Source organism: Hibiscus syriacus, unplaced genomic scaffold, assembly GCF_006381635.1.
Source record: "Hibiscus syriacus cultivar Baekdansim isolate YM2019G1 unplaced genomic scaffold, ASM638163v2 tig00112000_pilon, whole genome shotgun sequence".
NCBI lineage: Eukaryota > Viridiplantae > Streptophyta > Magnoliopsida > Malvales > Malvaceae > Hibiscus > Hibiscus syriacus.
This window is the reverse complement of record NW_024063235.1, coordinates 2841443-2866639: the sequence shown is the minus strand read 5'-3', so window position 1 is coordinate 2866639 and position 25197 is coordinate 2841443. Positions and strand designations below refer to the sequence as shown.

Sequence of the window (25197 nt, the reverse complement as noted above, 5' to 3'; positions counted from 1 at the left end):
TACAAGATGCTTATAATGAGTTGTATTTGGAATTTGAGACCATGAATTCCAAATATAAGAAATTGATTTCAAAACTTAAAATTGAAAATGATTTAGTTTTGAAAGAAAAAGTTGATTTTGAAAAACAAAATGAAATTTTGAAAAATGATTTAGATCTTTCAAAAGTCAAAATCAATTATATAGAAAAACAAAATTTTGATTTGAAAGTTAAGCTTGAGAGCTTAATAAAAGAAAAAAAAGAATTAATTTCTAAACATAACTCATTATGTCTAAAAATGGCAAAATGCTCACATTGTCATTTTTATGGTCATTTGGAACATACTTGTCCCATAAAGAAAATAAAATCTTTTAAAATTACACAAGTATGGGTTCCTAAGGGAACAAGGGGCATTGAAACTAACGTCCAAGGATCCAAAGCAATTTGGATACCAAAATCTAAATAAATGTCTCTTGTAGGTGTGTAGGAGCAATGGTGATGAAAATGAAGAAATCAAGAGGCTCTAGCCACACTCAAAAAGGAATGGGTAACCTCTAAGCTTAAAAGTTATTTAATTTTGCATAATTGATTGCCCATTTATTTCTTTGGCATGCATGAGTTTTGATTTTAAATGGTTATTTTTTTAATCTCATGTATGTTAAAAATGTGTTATGATGAACATTTTAAAACTTTTAATGATTTTGCATAAATATTTAGTTCATTATAATGAATTTTGGTCAAAATTGATTTTCAATGCAAATGATATCTCTCTAACAATTGATATCAACTTTTTAAATGCTTTGATTTTACAAATTTTAAATTTTGACCTAAATTTAAATATTTATGCATGTGTTTTAAATGCAAAAGATATCTCTCTAACAATTGATATCAAATTCTTCAAATGCATAACATTTTTGAAAGCTTTATGCCCATGGACTTAATTTCAACAATTGGTATTGCATAAAGTATTTTTGACTTGGATATATTGATTTTTTTTTGTTACTAACATGTTTGTCACTCTTTGTTGAAATTCAATTTTGTTTAAGTGTCAAGCTTTTAAAGTCAATTTTTTTTGGAATGCACATTTTGAGGGGGAGTTTTGATTTTTCAAATGCTTTTAATTTCAAATTTACCACTTACTCTCCAATGTTATTTTAGAACTTTAAAATTGAATTATTTTTATATAACAAAAAGGGAGAGAAGTATTGGTTTGAAAAATTCAATTTCCTAATGAAAAAGGAGGACCTGAACATTTTAATACATTTTCCAACAATTGGTATCTTTTTTATTAAATATTTTATTAAGGGGGAGTTTTGCCAAAAACAAATTTTCAAATGTTTTGTTATATCAAAAATGGGAAGATTGTTAAACTATATTTTGATATAACAATTAAGGCAAAATGTTTTTGGACTTGAATTGAATTTATTCAAAGTTTTTAAAAATAATTCAAAGCCCATCTTACTTGGAATTGAGCACAAAATGATTTTTTGGACAAGCATTAACAATATTGTTCTTAAAGTATCGATAACTCATGAACAATATAGATATTGTTCATATGGTACCGATATCAAGGTAAAGGAAGTATCGATACTCACTAGGTAGTATAGATAATACCAACAATGCTCAAATTCCAGAATGCAAAAATGGTACCGATACCCAAAGGGGTACCGATACTACTTTACATAGTAGTATCAATACCATGGGCACAGTATCGATACCATCAGGCCCAACAGCTAGTAACGTCTAGTTGATTTAAAAAATAACAAAGGTAGTATCGATACTCCCTTTAGGAGTAGTGATACCCTCTATACTGGGCAATTTTATTTTGCAGAGATTTCATCCCCAAACGGCTAGAAATCATCCCCAACGGTTAGAAACGACCTCAACTTCATTCCAACATATAAATACAAGTTCAAGACACTTGAAGAAGGGTTACAACACCTATCCAAACAATCAAACACAATAGAAGATTTTTTCATTCTTATTTTTCTATTATCTTTTAAATATTGTGTTTTTAATGAGCTTTAAATTTGTAAACACTTATCTTAGAGATGTTTTATTATTTATATTTCTTTTCTTTGTGAAAAAGGGATTGGTTTTATCTTAGCCAAGTGAAAAGATAGAGAGTGTAAAGGTTATGTCTTGATCCTTTATTAAGGGGGAGAAGTATGGGTTTGAAAAATTCAATTTCTTAATGAAAAAGAGCGAGTTGAACATTTTCATACATTTTCCAACAATTGATATCTTTTTCATTAAATATTTTATTAAGAGGGAGTTTTGCCAAAAACAATTTTTCAAATGTTTTGTTATATCAAATGTTATATCAAAAAGGGGGAGATTGTTAAACTATATTTTGATATAACAATTAGGGTAAAATGTTTTTGGACTTGAATTAAATTTATTCAAAGTTTTAAAAAATAATTCAAAGTCCATCTTACTTGGAATTGAGCACAAAATGATTTTCTGGACAAGCAGTATCGATATTGTTCTTACAGTATCGATACCTCATGAACAGTACCGATACTGTTCATATGCTACCGATAACAAGGTAAGGGAAGTATCGATACTCACTACGTAGTATCGATACTACCAGCAATGCTCAAATTCCAGAATGCAAAAATGGTACTTATACCCAAAGGGGTACCGATACCATAGGTATAGTATCGATACCATCAGACCCCAACAGCTAGTAACAGCTAGTTGATTTAAAAATAACAAAGATACTACCGATACTCCCTTTAGGAGTATCGATACCCTCTGTACTGGCAGTTTTATTTTGCAAAGATTTCTTCCCCAAACGGCTAGAAATCATCCCCAACGATTAGAAACGGCCACAACGTCATTCCAACATATAAATACAAGTTCAAGACACTTAAAGAAGGCTTAGAACACCTATCCAAGCAATCAAACACTAGAGAAAAAATTTTCATTGTTATTTTTTATTCTCTTGTAAATATTGTGTTTTTAGTGAGCTTTAAATTTGTAAACACCTACCTTAGAGAGGTTTTCTTGTTTACATTTGTTTTCTTTGTGAAAAGGATTGTTCTATCTTAGCCAAGTGAAAAGATAGGAAGTGTAATAGTTATCTCTTGATCGTTTAAAAAGAAAGAACAAATTAGTGAATTTGTTAGAAAATATAAGTGAGGAGTTTAGGTAGTGGATGTAGACTTGGTTGATAAGTTGAACCACTATAAATCCTTGTGTCAATTTCCTTATCTTTTACTCTCCTTACTCCCTAATCAAATTATTGCCAATTCTCCCCCTTTCAACTTTTTCGGTTGTTCCGCAAATCCTAATAGAAATGAATCAAATAAATTGTTATTTGCACTGTGGTAGTCCACTACCTTAAAAGTGAATTCTTCCTGACTGATGTAATCACACAAATAGGCGACCATGCCCCAAGGTTAACACAATATTCCCTATTTCGTACACCCGAAATAGGAAGTTTGAAACTTAGTTGATTATTTTTTTAGGGTCAGAGGATATAAAAAGGATCAAAAGATGAATAATTTTAATATACTAACAAAGGCTTAAAAAAGGGAAAAATGAAATTGGAAAGCTTAAAAGCTTTATATATGAATGAGAACAATATAAAGATGTTTTTATGAATGAATTCTTATAATGAAAAATAATCATGCATTATATAGGCTTCATACAAGGGAAAATCGGAAGAAATTGAAAAAAATCACAATATTTCATACCTAAAATCTCGCCCACTACTGCCCATTACTATCGTTTGTCCAACAAACAAAACAACCTTTTGAAAAAGTAAAAATTATTTGTTAAATGTATTTGCATTATTCACAATCCCCACAAATGCAAATAAGTATTGTTTGTCCAAAAATATTTTAAAATAAGAAAAGTGCAATGCAAAATTATTTGCTTAAGTATTAATGAACGTATCCGGAACTAATACATAGTGAAACGAGCAATTCTTCTCTTTTACAAGTGAACGAATATAGAACTTGTTAAGATAAGAGTAAACTCGTAGCACATGACTAATTTCTTCTTCATAAGTTCCGCGATAAATCAAGAATATAACCATTATACCTCGGGATGCTGGGAAAGTCTCTAGAAAAATGGCCCTAACATTTTTCTAGAATATGGCTAATCCTTCACACTTACGTAGGTGATTTCATCAAGTATATCTCAATATAGACCACCCAAATCATGGATATGAAACCGTTAAGAACATTTACTACTCAACCTCACAATTAATATTCGATGAATTCATCAAGTCTATTTCACAAGGACTACCCAAGTCACGGTCTATGAACTCTTTAAGAGTACAAGTTCCTCCTTTCATGTTGGTGGTTTCATTAAGTCTTTCTCACTAAGATCACCCAAAACCTGGGCTATAAATCCATTAAAATTTCTAAGACTCAGCCTCAATTGTACACAGTATGCATGGGATAGGAAATAGTGTACTATATTCAGTCAATGGGCTTAAGACCCATCCCCCTCGATGTGTGAAGAACTATTTTTCTACATAACCCTTTGGTTAGTGGATCGGTTAGGTTCTTTTCTGATTTCAAATATTCCATAGAGAGTACACCATTCCTTATTAAGTGTTTCACACACTCATGTCTTATAAGGATATGCCTTTCCTTACCATTGTAGGCTTGATTTTGAGTAACACTTTTTGCTGCTTGTGAGTCACATAGCAAGGAAATTGGAGGCATAGGCCCTCCCCACAAAGGAATCTATGCAAGTAGATTCCTAAGTCACTCAGCTTCTTGTCCAGCTAAATCGAGAGCTATAAATTTTGATTCCATGGTGGAGCGAACAATACACGTTTGTTTAGTAGACTTCCACGAAATTATTGTTCCTCTCAAGGTGAAAACATAGCCACTGGTAGAACTAACCTTATCATTGTTAGTTACCCAATTAGCATCACAATATCCCTCAAGGACCGCCGGATAACCAACAAATTGTAGACCCTAATTAATAGCACCTCTAAGATATTTCAATAAATATTTAAGAGCATGCCAATGTTCGCTATTTAGGTTATGAGTATATCTACTAAGTCTACTGAAACCATAAGCAATATTTGACTGAGTGTAGTTCATTAAGAACATGAGACTTCCAATAATCTTGGTATACTCATTTTGAAATTCACAATTCCCCTTGTTTTTCTTTACAAGTATGCTTGAATCGTACGGGGTTCTCACAAGGTTTCATCAAAGCTATCAAAATTCTTTAATACTTTTTCTATATAGTGAGACTAATTTAAAGAAACCCCCTATCAAATTTATTAACTTTTACCCCTAATATTACATCTACCTCTCATAAATCAGTCATTTCAAACCTAGTAGATAAAAATTTCTTAGTTTTCTTAATGATTTTGATGTGTGTTCCAAAAATCAATAAGCATCAACATAAAGACTAATAATAACATAGTCTGATTCAAATATTTTAGTATACACATATGCATCAACATCATTAACTATAAAACCATAACTAAGAATAGTTTTGTGGAATTTTTCGTATCACTGTTTTGGAGCTTGTTTAAGGCCATATAAGGATTTTTTGAGTTTGCAAATCTTATCCTCCTTTCCTGGGACCGTAAATCCTAAAGGTTGATTCATATAGATATTTTCATCTAAATATCAATTCAAAAAGGTTTTCTTGATATCCATATAGTGCACCAACAAATTATGAATGGAAACTAAGGTAAATAACACACAAATAGTTGAGATCTTAGTCATAGGAGAATAGGTATCGAAAAAAATCAACTCCAAAATTTTGAGTGAATCCTTTTACAACTAGTCTTGACTTATACCTTTGTATTGACTCATTTGGTCTTGGTTTCTTTCTAACACTTATTTATTACTAATGGGTTTACAACCCTTAGGTAAGTCAACTAATTCCCAAGTGTGATTAGATAAAATAGATTCTAATTCATCATTTATTGCATTTATCTAAAAAAGAACATCAATATAATTAATAGCTTCATCATATGTTTTTGGATCATTATCTATTAGAAATATTTGAGCTACAGAACCATTAATCGAGTCTAAGTCATCAAGTTCAACAATAAATGAAGTAAGGAAATTTGGATCGAAACTGCTAGCAGTTTGCTGTCTTTTACTCCTCCTAGGTTCATTAACAAGACAATATCTCTAGCATGTTTATGTGATAATGAAGGAGTAAGATTATGATGCACCGAAATAGATTTCTTCAAAGGAAATATATTTTCAAAAAAGACAATATCTCTAGACTCACAGATTGAATAATCAAGCAAAAACATAAATCGATAAGATACACTATTCAAGGCATAACCAATGAAAACAACATCAAAAGTTTTAGGATCAATAGAACTCTTTTTAAAAACAGGCAAACCAACTTTAGCTAAACACCCCCACACTTTCAAGTAATTCAAATTAGGGCATAACCTTTCCATAATTCATAAGGGGTACATTTTAGTTTTTTATGAGGCACTCTATTAAAAATATGATTTGCACTAAGAACAACCTCACCCCACATATTATTCAATAATCCTGAGTTTAATAAAAGAGCATTCGTCATTTCTTTTAATGTTCTATTTTTCCTTTCAACTATATCATTTTGTTGTTGGAAATAGAGGGCAAATAACCGTATTCACCACCTTTATCGGATCTAACTCGTATTATTTTTCTGTCAAGTTGATTTTCTATTTTTTTTCTTGTAAATCAAGAAGGTTTGTTCAGATTCATCTTTGAATCTTAATAGATAAACTTTTGTATAGCTAGAGTAATTATCTATAAAAGTTATATAGTATAACTTTCCTCCTTTACTTTATGTGTTTTTGAAGTCTGTTAGATCAGTGTGAATTAACTCTAAGAGTACAATTTCCCTTTCAGTGACTGATTTAAAAGTTGGTCTAGTATGTTTACCCTCTACACAAATTTCACATTTACTAGTGTTATTAATATCTAGAGTATGCAATAATTTCATTTTCTCAAGTATTTTGAGAGAGCTTATATTCATATGTCCAAATCTAGCATGACATAAATCAATAGGTTCAACAATATAAATTGAAGTAGAAGTTTTATTATTGACATTATTCATGGTCTCAATTACTAATCCCCTACTAAGATAACATTTTCCCACAAAAGTACCATTACGAGTAAGCACAAGTTTATCAGATTCAAACACAAGTTTAATTCATGCCTTATTTAAGAGTGCGCCACTAATAAGATTTCTACATAAAACATGAACATACATAACATTATGCAAAGCCAAAGTTTTTCCAGAAGTAAGTTTGAGTAAGATCTTCCATTTACCGAGTACTTCTAAAATGGTGGAATTCCCCATGTAAACTTGTTCATCTTCAACTACATCTTCAAAGTCGGTGAACATTTCTCTATTAGCATAGAAATGTTTGGAAGCACCAGTGTCCATAATCCACTCAGCATGGTTTTCCACCAAGTTAACTTCAGACATCACAGTAGCAATCACCTCATCTGGATCTTCCACTGAATTTTCTTGTGGTTTGTTTTTATTTTGGTTTTGGTTCTTGTGACGATCAGAGTGACGAAAACAATAATAGGCTTTATGTCTTGGTTTGCCATATACATAGCAACTCACCAACTTGTTGGGTTTCAAGTTCACTCATGGTTTCTTGATGCGGGTTGGATTCTTAGGACGAGAATTATCATTCTTCTTAGGATTGAAAGAGTTTCTAAACCTTATATTTATGGGACCAGATGATTCCACCAAATTACTTAAAAGAAAATTCATTTTTAGAGACATAATCATTATATTTGAGGTGGTTTGCCTCTTCTATCTTCATGTAACATATTAGCCCCTACAAGGAAATGTCTCGTTTCTTATGCTTTAGGAGGCTTCAATAGCCAGACCAAGATTTGGGCAACTCTTCGATCAGTACATTGGCTTGAAGGATTTCACGCATCTTTATTCATTCAGTAAGGATATCTGAGACTAACTTCTCATAAGCATGAACTTGTTCCATGATTGACTTGTCGTCAATCATCTGAAATTTCAACCACTCCCCATTGACATACTTCTTGATTTTTATATCATCGGCACCGTATTTCTTTTCCAAGGTCTCTTAAATTGACTTGGCAGATTTGTCTTTGATGAAAAAATCAAAACAATTATTGGCCATGTGACTGAGCATATGACCTCTTACCAATTTATTATCTCTTTGAAGTTTAGCTAGAGCGGCAATGTCCTCCTCTGGTATCTTGAAAGTGCCAGCTACATCCCGGGAAGAAATTATAGCTCTGGCAATGGTAGATGGGTTGAACAACACTTAGTCAAGTTCAAAGAAGATGACTATTCTCTAAGACCAATGACGGTAGTTAGTTCTATCTAGCGGCTCGAGTTTGAACAAATCAGGAATGTACTTGTTGACAGTGAAAGACATGTTGAGCAGATAAAATTCTTATATATTGTAAAATCTAAGTACTACAAAACAAATAAATTAGAACTAACAAGTACGATATAATGAAATTGTTAAACTACGTTTTATAATGTTTTGATATAACAAATTAAGGAAAAATGTTTTTGGACTTGATTTGAATTTGTTCAAAGTTTTCAAAAATAATTCAAAGTCCATTAAAATAGAATTTGAGCACAAAACTGATTTTTTGGGTATGTAGTACCAATATTGTTCACGTGGTATCGATACCAAAGGTAAGAGAAGTATCGATACTCTCTAGGTAGTATCGATACTACCAGTTTTTTTTCCAAATAGCTCAAATTCCAGAATGCAAAATAGGTACCGATAATACTTTACACAGTAGTATTGATACCATGATCATAGTATCGATACTGGTCAGGCCCAACGCTAGTAATGGCTAGTTTATTTAAATATTATAAAGAAAGTAACAATACTCATTAAAGGAATATCGATACTCCCTGTCCTAGGCAATTTTATTTTGCAGAAAAATTATCCCCAACGGCTAGAAACGACCACAAACACATTCCAACATATAAAAACAATTTGAGGAAACTTAAAGAAGGGTTAGAACACTTATCCAAGAAATCAAACACAAAAGAAGAGCTTTTATTCTCATTTTCTTATCTTTTGTAAATATTAGTGTTTTAGTGAGTTTAATCTTGTAAACACCTACCTTGTGAGGTTTTCTTGTTTACACATTTTATACCATTATAAAAGGGGTGTGGTTTTATATTAGCCATTGAAAAGATAGGGATTTGTAAAGGTCATCTCTTTGTCCTTAAAAAAGAAAGAATAAATTAGTGAATTTGTTAGAAAATCCTTAATGGGTAGCTAAGGAAGTGGATGTAGACTTGGTTGAGAAGTCGAACCACTGTAAATCTTTGTGCATTATTTTTCTCATTCTTAAAACTCCTTAATCCCTAAATTTATCTCAAATCCACTTTAACCCTCTTGACAAATCATTCGGTTGTTCAATTGAACTTCTTTGAATAATCCCAACAGAAATGAATAAGAATAAATTGTTAATGTGCCATGGTAGTCCACTTCCTTAGAAGCGAATTCTCCCCGACAAGTGTAATTGCAAAAACGGACGATCAACCCCAAGGTTAACATATTACTCTCTATTTCGTACATCCAAAATAAGAAGTTAAAAACTCAGTTGATTGCTCTTTTTAGGGTCGGAGGATATGGAAAAGGATTGGAAGATGAATAATTTTAATTTACTAACAAAGGCTTTAGATATGAATGAGAGAAATAGAAAGATGTTTTTATAAATGATTGCATAGAATGAAAAACAAGCATGCATTATATAGGCTTCATACAAGTGCAAACAGGGCCGGTCCAATGAGTTTTAATTCCCTGGGCGAGATAATAATTTTATGCCCCTATACTTGTATCGTATAATAGACAAAACATAAATAATTTTTTAAACAAAAATGTAATAGAAATTATAGTCAAACAATATCAATACTAATACAAACCAAAACCTACAAGGCTATAAATATCACCTAAAATGATGCCTTCGTGCATTTTTTGAAGCAAAAACTTCTATTATTTTACGATAATCAAGACTTTGTAAAAATTGACTTTCGATGCTTATAATTGCTAATCCGTTCAATCTATCTTGAGTCAGCGTGCTTCGAAGATAGGATTTCATGAGCTTCAATTTTGAAAATTTTCTTTCCGCGGAAGCAACCGTAACCGGTACCGTTAACAAAATTTTATATGCTATCAACACATTAGAGAACATATCCATTCTTCTTGCAAACTCCATTATTTGAATAGATATCCATAGACTTTCACCTTTGTGTGCTTCATCCGGCAACATTTTCTGCAAAATTTGTAACTCCATAATCAATATTTTCCATTAATATCAAATTCTTCACCATTTGTCAAATTGGACTCAAGATTTAAACAACATTTTTTTAGTTCGTCATCAAGTAATGAAATTAACTTTGAACCATCAAACAAAAAACCAAATATAGACTCAAAATGTTGCATTTGTTCAAATCTACTTTTCAATTGAACAAGAGTCATATCTACAAGAATAATAAACTAATCCTTTCGAAATACTTCTTGAGAAGATTGTTGTTCTCTTTTGGTATTTGGAATTTCATCAAATTATTTTTTTCTATAAGAATACGTTTTTTTAGAAAATTGAGGTTCAACCCCAATTTATATGTTATTTCTTTAGCTTCATTAATAGCATTGTCAAACTCAATTTCCCTATATTCTTCAAAGTAATTAATTAACCCTCTAAGTTTTAAATCGCAACATCAAGTAGCATATCTTTGGATTGTAATTTCTTACTAACCAAATTAATTCTAAACAAAATTTCATGCCATATAACTAAACTTAAAATAAATTCAAAAATAGAAAGTTCACCATTTACTAGTGATTCGGCATCTCGACATACTTTTCCATCATCACTAATTTCGGCTAATCTTATTAAAGCTTCTCTTATTTGAGAGAATTGAGTTTTTATTGCTTTAACACTTTCAATATGACTTTCCCAACGAGTAGTGGATAATGAATTAAGTGTTAGTTCATTTATAAATTCAAGTAAAACACTCCATATTTTTGTGGAACTAGAAAAAACATTATAAATTGTTTGACATGTACCAAAAAAAGTTTTTTCCTTGTGGCAAGAATTTGACATATCACACAAAACTAAATTTAAACTATGACACCCGCAAGGCATATAAAAAGCTCTACGATTTATATCAAGCAACCGTTTTTGTATACCATTGTGTTTTCCTTTCATATTAGCTCCATTATCATACCCTTGACCACGAACATAATTAATATCCAAATCAAGAGATTTTAGAGCATCTTGTAAAATATTAAAAAAATAGACCGGATGTTTCTTCTACAATTAAAAACTCTAAAAAATTCTTCTACTTTTATTGGAACACTTGTCACATCCACACATCTTATAATTAAAGTCATTTGTTCTTTGTGACTTGCATTCGGAGTGCAATCAAGAATTATATAAAAATATTTTGCATCTTTAATTTTTTTAATAGTTGCACTTTTTACATCCGATGCCCAACATTTAGATTAATTCATTTTGAATTTTATGACTAACATAATGATTATGTGTTTCTTTGTCTTGAATTAATCGAAAATGTTCTTTCATCACAGGATCAAACTCAACAATCATTTCAAGTATACCAAAAAAATTATCGTTTGAGTTTTCATAAATTTTTTCATTTGTGCCACGAAATGCCAAATTATTTTTTGCTAAACATTTCACAACAACAATAATTCTAACCATCACTTCTTTCTAATGTTCAGTATCTTTTTTTATCATTTCTTGTAACTCTTTATCAATTGTTTCATTTTTATTTAACCTAATTTGAGTTTCGGTCCAAGTTCTTAAATTAATCATATGATCGAACTATTTTCATGTTGTTTTAATGTTTCGCCTAAATGTCTCCAATCATTTATTCATTCGATTGCCAAATTACTTTTAGTCCGAGAGGTTTTAAATAACTTACAAAAAAACAAAAAACTTTATCAAGTTCTTTTGAATACACTAATCATTTTCTATCACAAGAATCACCATTTCTTAATTTACGAATAAAAATCACAAGAAAAATGCCTACCATGTGCATCTTTTGAAAAAATTGTATTAGGTTCAATTTCTCTATTAGGCCCTTTTTCTATAAGTAAATCTTTCATTCTTGAATCTAAGTCATCCCACACTCTAGGATCAAAAATATTAAAATCACTTGATTTATCTTTATCAACAAATTCATTATTCTCACAATCTTTAGAATTATCAACCAAATCATTAGGAATCACTCTAAAAAATGCCTTGAACAAAAATATTTAGCCACTGTTGTTTTTCATCAAACTAAGTTTGCCACTACACAATCAAAATTCAAACAATCAAACAAGCCCATAAACTCAATATTTAGCCATTGTTTTTTCCATCAAACTAGGTTTGCCACTACACAATCAAAATTCAAACAAGCCCATAAACTCAATATTTAACCACTTTTTTTTTCCATCAAACTAAGTTTGCCACTACACAATCAAAATTCAAACAATCAAACAAGCGCATAAACTCAATATTTAGCCACTGTTTTGTTTTCATCAAACTAAGTTTGCCACAGTGTGACAGTGAATGAAAATATTTCAATTAAAATTGATCCTAATCAAAGGCTAAACATCAATATTTCAATTAAACTCTAAAAAACATAATTCCCAATCAGAATATGATTCAAACAGTTGTTAGAATATGATTAAAATGATCCTAATCAAAAGCTAATTCACAGAAACATTTTGTCAAACAGTTGGTATGCGTACAGAAACATCAATATTTCAATTAAACTGATCCTAATCAAAGGCTAAATCCATGAATTTGATTCGTTAAACTCGAAAAAAAACATAATTCCCAATCAGAATATGAAGCAAAATAGACCAAACACTCAAATTTTGAACAAAAGATTCAAGAACAGTAAACACATCAAGTGAATTCCTTTTCACTAAAAAAACACATAAGAAAGTCAATGTACTAGAGATAGATTGATGATTATTGGTGAAGTCCTTTTTCACGAAATAGATTGATGATTATCAGTGACCTAAACCTCCAATACCAATCAAGCACAAGGGATTAAGGGATTAAGGCCAAAGCAGAGAGATGTCTTGAAGGTTAAGAACGAACAGGAAAACGTGGTTCTTGTTCTTATCATTATCTCGTTGAAGGGAGAAGTAGAGAGATGTCTCGAAGGTTGAGACCGAGTGACCGTTGGGTGTTGTTTGGATTTTCTAAGGGAGAAGCAGAAGACCATCGGTCTTCCATCAATCTATTTCCTGTTCGTTCTTGACTGTTGAGTGTTGTTTGGATTTTTGAAGGGGGAAGTAGAAGACCATCGATCTTCCATCGATGATTATGCACCGTCTGGACCGAGAAGACCATCCAATTTCCATTAATATTTTTGGATTTTCGAAGGGAAAATTGATTAAGCACCGTCTGGCGTCTACACTTCCAAGGGAGAATTATTTTTTTGGATCTTTGTCGCCTACCCTAAGCCTTCCATCGACCGATCAGGTGTTTTGGGCTAATTTTTTTGGACCAAATATATATATACAAATTATAAGAACTAAAAAACTAATGCCCCCTCAAACATGCTGTCCTGGGCTAAGGCCCATCTGGCACATGTATTGGGTCGGGCCTGAGTGCAAAATGGGAAGAAATTGAAAAACCCATAATATTTCATACCTAAATCTCGTCCATTACTACCCGTTTCTCCAACAGACAAAACAACCTTTTTATAAAGTAAAAATATTTGTTAAATGTATTTACTTCACAGTGTTTTTAATAAAAGAGTTAAATTGATTATTTAATATGAATCTAGGGATAAAATACCATTTATCTTTATATTTCACTCACACATTAAGTGTCTTTAATGATAAAAGAGAGTTTTATTCTCTCTATAGGTTTTGGATTTAAGCAACTATGTCTATAAAGTGTATATACGCAGAATTGTCTTGGACATTTTTGGGGCCTTTAGTGAAACTAAAAAATAGACCCTTATAGAATGAAAGTATATTTTATTACTTTGAACAATTACTTTAATATTACATTAATAGATCTTAGAAAAATGATCAATTAGGGGCTTAAGTTATAAAAGTAAAAAGTTGGATTAAAAAAATTAGGGCCTCAATTATAAAGGTAAAAAGTAAGATTAAAAAACTTTGGGACTTTAAATATAAAGGTAGAAAGTGAGATTGAAAAAATTAGGGTCTCAATTATAAAGGTAAAAAAGTTGGATTGAAAATAAATTAGGGGCCTCAATTATAAATGTAAAAAGTGAGATTAAAAAATTATGGGCTTTCATTATAAAGGTAAAAAGTAAGATTGAAAAATTTAGGAACATCAATTATGAAGGTAAAAAATGAGATTAAAAATATCATAAACTTTAATTATAAACGTAGAAAGTGAGATTAAAAAATTAGGGGCCTCAATTATAAATGTAAAAAATGATATTAAAAGAATTAAAGGCTTCAATCATAAAGGTAGAAAGTGAGCTAGAAAAAAAAATTAAGAGCTTCAATTATAAAAGTAAAAAGTGAGATTAAAAAAGTTAAGTGCCTCAAATATAAAGGTAAAAAATGATATTACAAAAACTAAGGAAGAAAAAATAAAATTAAAAAAATTAAGAGACTAATTATAAAAATAGAAAATATGATTAAAAAATTAAGGACCTAATAAAAAAAAGGAATCCTTGAGCAATAGCTCACCCTACATCCCAATCAGCTGACTGCGTAATATTATTAATAATTTAAAAAAATTAAATAAATATTAACTTTTAATTATCTTAAACTACTAAAAAAAACCACTCTTCATATGGAAGGCTTTTATTGCCGCATATTAACTTTTCATTTATATTTTGAAAGAGAAGATTTTGATAAGACATGTGATATACAATGATTAAAATGACAATTTGATTATTGGACAATTGAATTTTATTTTTTGATTAAAAATTAAGAGAAAACGGTATAAAAAGAAACACGACTTTAAATAATTGTTGAAATTTTCAAAGTAATAATTTAAATAGATAATCTAGAGACAAAATTAAAAAAATTATTAGAACAAAGAAATTAATTAGATAAGAAAATCAAATATTAAGAAATACTTGTAATAGAAGAATTATAAAAATCACAAACACTTCATAAAGTAATAAATAAGTAAATGAATTAATGGGTAATAATGAAGTCGGTTGAGTTTTGGTTGGCGAATCTCCGAAAAATCACCTAAACTTTTTTTATTCCCTGTCAGACACCGTTTAAACTTTTATTTCTCGATTTAACACCCTTTGCAGAGAGACGCACCGATGATAAGTCGCGTCTACTGAAGCGCGCCTTGTGAAACGTGTAAAAAATTGTGTGATAATTTTGTAAATATTTTTGAAATTGTGCCTAATATGTAATTAATTTCTGTTAAGGTGATATTTGTATAAAAAATAACTTTATTTTTTTTTTATTTTTTTGTGCGTGAAAAAAAAACTTTCTACATTAAATTCTTTAAATATTCTTTTGCAAATTACTTTGTAACTCGATAAATTTTGATTTTTACATGAAATTACACAATACGTATAATCTAGGATAGGAAAACTTTGAAGGTAAGTATTTTAAAATATAAATAAATTTTATATATTTTTGAGAAAAAAATTGACTTTATATTCTTTTTGTATTGAATTTTATTCACTTTTAATTCTTTTTTATTGCATTTTTATTGATTTTATAAAAAAATGAATAATAATTTATTTGATCTATCAATTGTAATTAAAAGTTTATTTTAATATTTTATATTTTTAAACAATTAATATTAAAAGTCAATAAACATTATTATTTGTTAAAAAATAATATCACACAAAAAATAAACGTTTTTATTGAATTCAATTTAATTAAAAGTATAAAATACAATAAAAAAGAATTAAAAGTGAATAAAATTCAATACAAAAAGAATATAAAGTCAATTTTTTTAAAAAAATATATAAAAAAATTTAAATTTTTAAATTTTTAAATATTTATTATTATCATCATCATTTTGAAAAAGAAATACTAATTATAAAACTTTTATAAAATTATTCATATTTTAAAATAATTACCCTTAAAGTTTTCTTATACTAAATTATATGTATTGTTTAATTTCATGCAAAAATCAAATTTTATTGAGTTATAAAATAATTTGTAAAATAATATTTAAATATTTTAATGTATAAATTTTTTTTTCACACACAAAAAATAAATAAATAAAGTTAACGTTTTTACACAAAAATCACCCTAACATAAATTAATTACATATTAAGCACATTTTAAAAATATTTATAAAATTAACACCCAAATTTTTTACACATTTAATTAAGATACGCCTTACCTCACGTGACGCTAAATAAACAATAAGAATAAAAAAAATTAGGGTTATTTTTGGGAAATTTTTTGTATTCGTGTCAGAGAATTAAATAAGGTTTTACGAATAAAAAGAAAGAAGCGCCAAAGTTTCACTCCAAATACCAAATCAGCAAAAACCCTACGACTCCGACTTTGTGAAAAAGATAAAAACGCTTTCCCTCCCTTTCACTGCCTCGAATCCAAAGAAAAATCACCCGATGGTCGAGAATCAGGGCACAACCAGGCCAATCAAGAGGGGTCGCAGGTCTAATAGAATCACCGCCGACCTCTCCGATTTCTTTGCTTTCCCTTCCCCCGCCGTCACCGCCTCCGCTTCCCGAAAGCCTTTCCGGGACGCCGTTCGCAGCTTCCTCTCCGCCAACGCCCGCCTCACCACCGCCTTTCCATCGCCTGTCCTTCCGTGCCTGATGACGTGGCAGATCCTGTTTGGGGTTGGCGATTCCGGTACGGACGATCGCGATTCCTCGTCGATCGTTGTGGCGCTTTATGTCATCGAGGAAGACGTCACCTGATCTTCTAGATCTGTGTATTGCGACCAGTGCCGTGTAGTCGGTGAGTTGACTCGCTCCCCCACCTAGTTCTGGTCCAGTCTACTCTATGATGGAAAGTTTAAACCAACCAAACTAAACAAATTACTGAAAGGGGAAAAATAGGGTCTACTTCACTCTAGAACTCAATAATTCTAACGAAAGTTTTTTTAAATAAAAATAGTGCACATAGAAAAAACGTTAAAAAACAACTTGAACGTGACTTATCTATTGCTGATAAAAAATCAAAGTTAAATCATAAGAGAAATTATAAAGGTTGTTTCTGTTAGAGAACAAAATACTTCAATGTGTAATTAATATATTATGCTCTTCTTGGTTGAACAATGATAAAAAGGTTGGAGCGGCCATCCAGTTTGCAAAAAGAGATATCATTTTATAATAAAGTCCCCTTGTGATAAGGCAATCTGCACCAATCCCCTCCATAACTCGGATTCAAGGTCACAATCCCCACCTTTTTTAAGTTTTGGGTTTTTTCTTTTTCAAAGTTTGTCTCTAACATCTGAAAATGATGTTAATGACACAGGGGATGCCAGTGTTGTAACAAAGGAGAAGATGTTAATATTGATGTTGAAGAATGGGGGTATTCATTGTTGGAAGATAATAACATTCATTTGATGCATGGAGTTGTTCACTCCAATGGTTATGGACATCTTCTCGTTGTTAATGGTAGAGAAGGAGGCTCTGAATTTCTCTCTGGTTCTCAAATCATGAACTTCTGGGATAGACTCTGCAGTGTTCTCTCTGTCAGGTTTGAACGACACCTCTATCGCTTTTATTTATTTCTCTTCTCAAAATTCTATCAATCCTATGAAGCCACCCTTCTTGTTTGGAACTTACTACGCAGTAGACAAATATGTAAAGAATGTTTAAAGTAAAAATATATAGGGGGAAAGAGTTTTGATATTTACACAACTATATCTATATGTAACAGTTAAATTTAAGGGTCTTCTAATGTTGTGATAACACATCTGTTGGTACAGATCTTTAAAGATATATATATATGCTTAGATGGGTTTCAAAAGCATTCATATCTATGGATACATGTAAATAGCAGGCATAGGGAGGACAAACGAATATTATTGTTGTTTTGTAGTTCAATCTGGCAAATTTTTACTTCATGTCCATCCCTATTGTTTTATGCATTACCCTTTCTGCTTCGTTAGCACATGTGCATGTCTTCAGTGCCGTTACTGTGTCCATACGTTGTTTTTCATGACCTGTTAACACGAACAATTGTTACTGAGGAATTATTATACGGATTGATAGTTTTTCAAATCATTTAGAGCTTTGTTTTCTTTTTCACGTAAGCCGATAATAATTTTTTTTTTGGTTGAACAGGAAGGTAACTGTGATGGATGTATCAAAGAAATATGGCGTAGAGTATAGGCTACTTCATGCAATTACCAGAGGTCATTCCTGGTATGGTAACTGGGGTTATGAGTTTGGATCAGGAAGCTATGCCCTCACAGGAGATGCTTACAAGAGAGCAGTGAATGACCTTTCAAACATGCCCTCATCTGCAATTCTTTTTCAAGGAAACAAGTCCCGAACACGCCTTCAGAACATCATTTCATTTTACCAGTCCTTCTCGTGTTTGGAACTTTCAACACTGAATGAATTGTTTTCATTCCTCACAAGACTGATTAGTGAAAGTCAGAACTTAATGCCTAAAGCATCTAAAATGTTAAAATCCTCAAACATCTTGTGTGCATGGACAAGGAATGATGTCGAGAGATTGCAGCAATGTATGATTAAAGTGCTCATGGCTGCTGCTGCTGGCTCTAACTGGGTGACTAGACGTGCTCTTAAGGGTGCCTTGTGCAAGTCAGCCTCCCCTGAACTACTTGATTACTGCCTTAAACACTTGAGTGGGAAATTGGCAGTTAACGGAAAGATTGTTGTGGCACGTTGCAGTCGAAACTCCAGTGACATTGAGTTCAGGTGAGATAAGTTCAACTTTAGTTTGGTTACCATCTCTTTTTTCTACATCTTTGAAACTAACATAACTCGTTTCAATTATGGCTATAGGCTTCGGCCACCTTGTTCTTTGCACTATGAAACAAGCTTGGACTCAAATTTCCCATCAGAAGAGCACATCAAGGGAGATCTAAAATTCATGATTGATTACTTGCTTGACCCTGAAACCAAGTTGACATACAAGCATCATGCTACAAGGGAATGTATGAATGATTTGGCCACCAAGCTTCTTGATAGCAAGCAATTCGTGAAAGACTACAAACCAAATGTCTACAATCCCTTTGCCATTTATATATGGTGTCATTTAGAGCTTTCTAATGCTAATAAAGAAGACCCAGTTCCACCCCCTGAATTGATTGTCCTACCACTTAATGCTACCATTGCTGACCTTAAAATTGAAGCTACAAAAGCTTTTGAAGATGTATATGCCATGTTTAAGAGGCTTGAAGTTGAGAAAATACTCGACTTTGGTTCTGTAGAGGACAACATGACACTGAAATTATTGATTGGCACAAGTGGATCAGTTCGTGTGCAAGGCAGATGTGTATTGAAACATGGCCTCAACCGGTTTCGAATGGAGAGGGGAACAGAAAATTGGACAGTCGACTGTAGTTGTGGAGCAAAGGATGACGATGGTGAGCGAATGTTGGCTTGTGACAAGTGTGGTGTTTGGCAACACAGTAGGTGTGCTGGAATTGACAATGCTGATGCAATACCTTCAATGTTCATATGCATGAGATGTACAGATGGCCTTCACAAGAAATCTTTAAGCATTACAAGTTCTGGAATAGAAGCTAGAAAATTTGCTCAACTTGACACTTATTGTAGGAGAAACTTACTTAGTAGTGATGGTCCTAAAATTACTAATACCTTGACAGTTCGATGAATGCAACTAGTCTGTATTTGTGTAAAAACATGTAAATGACTTAATAGGTGAGATTGTTAGTATAGGGCTTTTTTGTCTCACCCTTTTTGGGTTGCTGTACTTTTGACATATATATTAATGAAATTAAGAAATTTAATTTAGAGAATATTTAAACAAACTGGCGACAATTGCAAATAAGTGTTGCTGTATATCGTACCTTTCAGTCTCCTTGACAACTAGTATCTTTGTGTGTTCCGTTAGACCCTGTCAACAAGTCTTCATCATTTCCTTGTGGAACGGGAGAAACCATCTTTGAAACAGTGAGGTGTCTAACGGTGCTGCACAAACTGGTATATTTTGATACCACATCCTTGTACAAACTTAATAACCTCTCCACATCACCCACAGTCAATTCACCAGCCTCAACTTCCATGTAAGGATAATTTAATTCACCTGAACAAAGAATAGCCAGCACAAATTTACTAAGAGTACAAGTATGTATATAAGAATTCATATCAATCATGGATATCAAATTCACCCTTAAAATTTGACTTCGTTTTTTTGTGCATCGGTATTGATGAACCTGGATCTGTAATGTTTTTTAATGTTGACCTCTTATCAAAGGTGATTAAGGTTTCTTGTGGCACTCTATCAACCAACCTTGCTGCTTGCATGCTCTCCTCAAATTCACTTTCTTCTATAGAAAGAGATTTAGCGTTTAAGTCTACAATGAAGGACTTGGCTGAGACAAGATTTGTGAGAAAGTATGCCTCCTCTGAGACTAGTTTTGATTGCATCCTGTATATCTGTATGAACTTGAGGTTGGAATGCAAATGTGGGGGATTAGCCTGTCCATGAGATTAAGCTAGCTGACATTAGTGAGATAGTAATCATTACGTGTTCAAAGCAACAAAATAATCTACAGACAACACCTTATGATAGAGTGGATGACTACTCTTCAACCTTTACTATTGAGTCCAATCTTTACAGAAAAATATGAAACGTGCTAAATAGAACTAAATCATAATATGTAACCAAAAACGAGAAACAAGATTAATCCTAGGCTAACAAGGAAAATATCAATCCTAAAGCACAAGCCAATCCCAAACTGACAAAATTTTCTGATATATCAACTCCGGAATCTGTATTAAGCGATACAATGCAAACTTCAGTGGTCTTTCCATGTTCTGCTAACCTAGGCCAAAATGGAAAACAGTTGGAAGCTTTGGAGTTTTCTCAATACAATTTCTAGAAATATACTATTGACACAAGCAACTCATTTACCTACCTCGGAATGAAGAACTGAAAAAACACGAATTTTCAGGATGCATAAAACATGGTGCATATTCCAAAATATAATAAAATTCAAGAATAGAAAAATGACCATAAATTCTTGGAAATTTTATGATGAAATTGGAAACAAAACTGAATCTAGCATAAATTAAACCTTGCAATTATGGGTCTGTGACTTAAAACGTCAGAAATAGGAATCCACAATTTGAGATGAGAATGATTATTTGTAGAATGGCTTATTACCAAGGAGAGCTTGCCTTGATCGTAACATATATAAGAACGGGAAGAAAATCATCTGCTCCTCCTAGAACACGATCTTCTGAAATTGAAGCATTGAGCAGTAAATTGTTGATAACCCTACAACAATTTATGATACAAAGAAGCTTCTCACGAGGGGCTTTGAAAGCGTTGATCCTTTTTAATTCTTTCTCTGCAAGCTGGAAGAAGGAAGGAAAAATATAACTGGTACTTATTAGGAGGAAGAATCATCACTTAGCCAAGCAGGGCTACGACAAAGTCCAAATATGAATTGTTCACTGCACTGGCATGATCCACAAAAACTTAAAATAGAACCATGCAATCATACTCAAACTAAGTCTCAAAGCAATCTAATCATCCATTAATGGCCAAACAACGAAATTTTGTTTAGATGATTCTTTGCAAGGAAAAGGAATGTGATGCAGATTTTAGAAAAACCAGATACTGCAGAAGTAAGAGGGTGGTGTGCATTACCTAGCTCACATTCGATATCATTCACAAGCTATACTAAATCTTTCCCCATATACTAAAAACGTTTATAACCAGTTCACTACCTCTAGCTTCAAGAACCAACCACGGGTCTAGGGATTGGAATGAACCAATCTGAAAGAAAAAAAAATAACTTTTGAGAATGTAAGATTTGCAAAAGCAAGTAAATCTTTTTGAACTGATTATTCCCCTTGAAAAAGGTTGAGTGGATATAATTAACTTTATTTTGAACTAGTATCTAGAATCGATTTTTCTCTTTTGGTTGCTTGGTAGAATGGAAATAAAATTGGAAGAAAAGAAAATTAAACGGGTAGAAAAGTAGAATGATAGAAAAATAATTTTTTCTTTCTATTGGTGTGCTTGGTAGAATGATGAAAAAATTGAAAGAAAATGCAGTTTTCTTTCCATCCGTTGCTTGGTAGACTTAATAGAAATGAGAGAAAAGACAATTAAGCTTTGAAAATACATATTTTGAACTGCTCACAGTTTCTCTCCTCTTTTCCTTCCAAATTGGAATGATTTGTTTTCACACATGAGGATTGAAAATAATCATCCCTCTATTTTTCTTTCCCCACACTTCTCCTTCCTACCAAACACGCTCAAAATTTATTTTCTTTTCAATTTTCCACTCCCTCCTATCCTTCCATTTTTCCACCCAACCAAAGCAAAGCCAACAAAGTATGCTTTATAAGATTTATTGGCTTTGGAGGAGAAAAGTATTATACAATTGTTTTTTCACGCAGTACATCTAGACAGTTTTAATGTTAATGAACCATTGATCACTTGAAGTGATGAAGCAAAATGCTATGCCACTTTCTAGGTTAAACATAAGTAGTAGTAAGTTATTTATAATTTGACAATTAACCAGATTGCAGCTATGCATAACTAAATAACATCATCATGTATGACTCTAAGCTAATCATCAAATCAATAGAACTAATCATTAAACAAAATTTCCACAATTATTTAATAATGAAGAAAGCGGGCCTACCAGCCATGAAGCTTCATTTTGAAGTACGGGTGGTATGTCCAAATGTTGAGGCCTCAAAAAGGTTTGCAACAAGTATATCTTGTCTGAGATCTCTGCATCCACCTGGACATCCTCAGCAGAGGAAGCAAAGGTCCGCGAATGTAGTTTGGTCATCACATATTTCTCCAGACCCTGCAGTAAGTAGCACACACATTTATCAACAACAAAAATAAAAGTTCCCATTATCACGTATGAAATAGCTAGGATAAATACACGGAAAGCAAATTCAAATGGGCAAGCTGACCTCCAAGGCATTGTCAATTTCAGCATCAGAGGAGGCTTCCCACAAAGGATGATCCCTCATAGCAGCTTCCATTGACAGGAGAAAATCTTGTATCCTTTTGGAATCGTTTTCAGGGTTTGGCGCATTAAACGAAAACGATACAATGAAGCTGAAACGAACGGAAATTGGCAAGTCAAATTTTCTTGATTCATATATATATAAGAAAAAGCATAAGAGAAATTCATTTAGAAAACCCTAAAAAAAGAAATAAATTATAAAATTAAAAAGAAACTCGAGAGAAACCTCTTGATGGAGCGAACAAAATTGAGAGAAGCAGGGTTTCGCATTCGATCGAGAAAAGAGTCGAATTGAGTCGTCTCCATTTGTTTTTTATTGAATGATAAAACATCAAATACTTGGATTGAACCACGGACAAATCAGAGCCTCCTTTGGGAATCTGAAGGAAAGTAAGAAGGAAGCCATAGATAACAGAGTTGATATATCAAATCCAAGTCAAAATAACAACCAATCAGCTTCATAGTCCACACCGAATTAATTTTCTTTGTAATGTAAGACTGTTAGGTTCTTTTCTGAAGAAAAAGAACTGTTAGGTTTCTTCTTCTTCTTCTTTTTTTTTTTTGAGCAGTTGTTAGGTTTATTCCAAATATCTGTTCTATTACTATTAAATTCATTGATTTAGTCTATTCAATATTAATTAAAATTATTCTATTTATCATTAAATGTAAATTATATTAGTAACTACCTAATTATTTTTTATTTTGACTATTATTTTTAAATTTTATTCAATTATGTCACTTAACCATTTAAATACATTCAATCAAGTCACTTATCGTTAAAATTTAACAGAGTAAGGAGATATGACAGTTAAATATTTTGATATAATTATAAATTTAGTCCTTATTACTTATATATTCTATCAATTTAATCTTTAATTTAATTTAAAAATTCATTCTCCAATTGAGAAGTGCCATGTGTCAACTTATTATAATGACACATTTCTCTATTGAACAGTGTCAACACTTGGTTGGACGAAATTTTTTTAATCAATTTTGGAGAATCAAACCGATGACCAAAGGCATCTCTAGCAGCGCCTCAGCCACTGGTGTAAAGCCCATGTTTTGTTATATGATTTCAAAAAATATTATATATTGTGGTTTAGATTATTTGAAAAAAATTAAAATAAAAAAGTTTTGATGCAAATTCAAATCAAATATTTGAAAAAAAAAAACTATAACATTTATATATATTAATGGTATTTCAAAAAAAAAAATTGTTAATGGCATATATTTAAAGTACATGTATTTAAGATTTAAGTGAATATTATAAATTATAAATTTAAATAAAATGAGAAATAATTTTAAATATCTTCTGAAGACAAAATTTTAAGATTTTGATTTATAAATTTATATTGTGATTTAAGTTGTGCTGGTAACTTTAGGTTCAAAATTTTAATATAATTTTATTTTTAAAAGGAAAATATTTTAATTTTTAAAATATAAAAAATAAACTATTTTTTTTTAAATTTTGCATTAACAACAGTTATGTGTGTGTATGTGAAATATAATTTATATATTGGATTTTTTTCAATGATTTTTTATGTCCTATTGGCTTAGGTTTAAGATCTGATTTAGTTATTTTAATTTTATTTTTTGCTAATGATAGATAATTAATTATATAAAATTAATATTTTAGTGTTTTTCTAAAGTTTTATTTGCCCCGGTGATTAATGTGCACCCATTTCAAGTTAAAATCCCAAGCTTAAATTCTTTTAATGCCCTTTTATTTTATTCTTTCTACCATAATATAAAATATATTATATAAAACCTTTTGCAATCAAATACTTAAAAATGAGGTTTACCCCAGTAGTTTAGGTGCACCTTAATTTGCCTTTGCCCTATGTTTGAATCTTTCTATTGGTAATTTTAACTCGTTGCCTTCCATTAAGTTAGGAGGTGACGTGCGACATGTCCTGATTCAAGGTTAATTTTTTGAATCAAACTAAAAATTAAGATTAAATTAATAGAATATATAAGAAATGAGGACCAAATGTAGAATTGTACCAAATTTACTAACATACACGTCATTATCTATGTTAAAGGTTAACGACAAGTGGCTTGATTAAATGCATTTAAATAGTTGGGTGAACTGATTAACAATTTTTTTAAAATGATGGTCAAAATAAA

General features: G+C 31.3%; 2 protein-coding genes across 2 annotated transcripts; one reads left to right on the top strand and one right to left on the bottom strand.

The window, feature by feature from the left end:
* Positions 1–16398: 16398 nt before the first annotated feature.
* LOC120174134 (PHD finger protein At1g33420-like) lies at positions 16399–19808 on the top strand. The gene is made up of 5 exons (XM_039181097.1): positions 16399–16862; positions 17193–17295; positions 17382–17606; positions 18197–18799; positions 18887–19808. Exons 3-5 carry the CDS (start codon positions 17473–17475, stop codon positions 19719–19721), a joined length of 1572 nt encoding a protein of 523 aa, XP_039037028.1. The 5' UTR covers positions 16399–16862; positions 17193–17295; positions 17382–17472; the 3' UTR covers positions 19722–19808.
* On the bottom strand, positions 17752–23627 carry LOC120174136 (vacuolar protein sorting-associated protein 9A-like). Its single transcript, XM_039181098.1, has 7 exons — positions 23297–23627; positions 23015–23162; positions 22732–22902; positions 21251–21430; positions 20239–20548; positions 19918–20153; positions 17752–18075 (listed from the first exon to the last, which is right to left on the bottom strand). Exons 1-6 carry the CDS (start codon positions 23374–23376, stop codon positions 19921–19923), a joined length of 1122 nt encoding a protein of 373 aa, XP_039037029.1. The 5' UTR covers positions 23377–23627; the 3' UTR covers positions 17752–18075; positions 19918–19920.
* Between the last annotated feature and the right edge of the window lie 1570 nt (positions 23628–25197).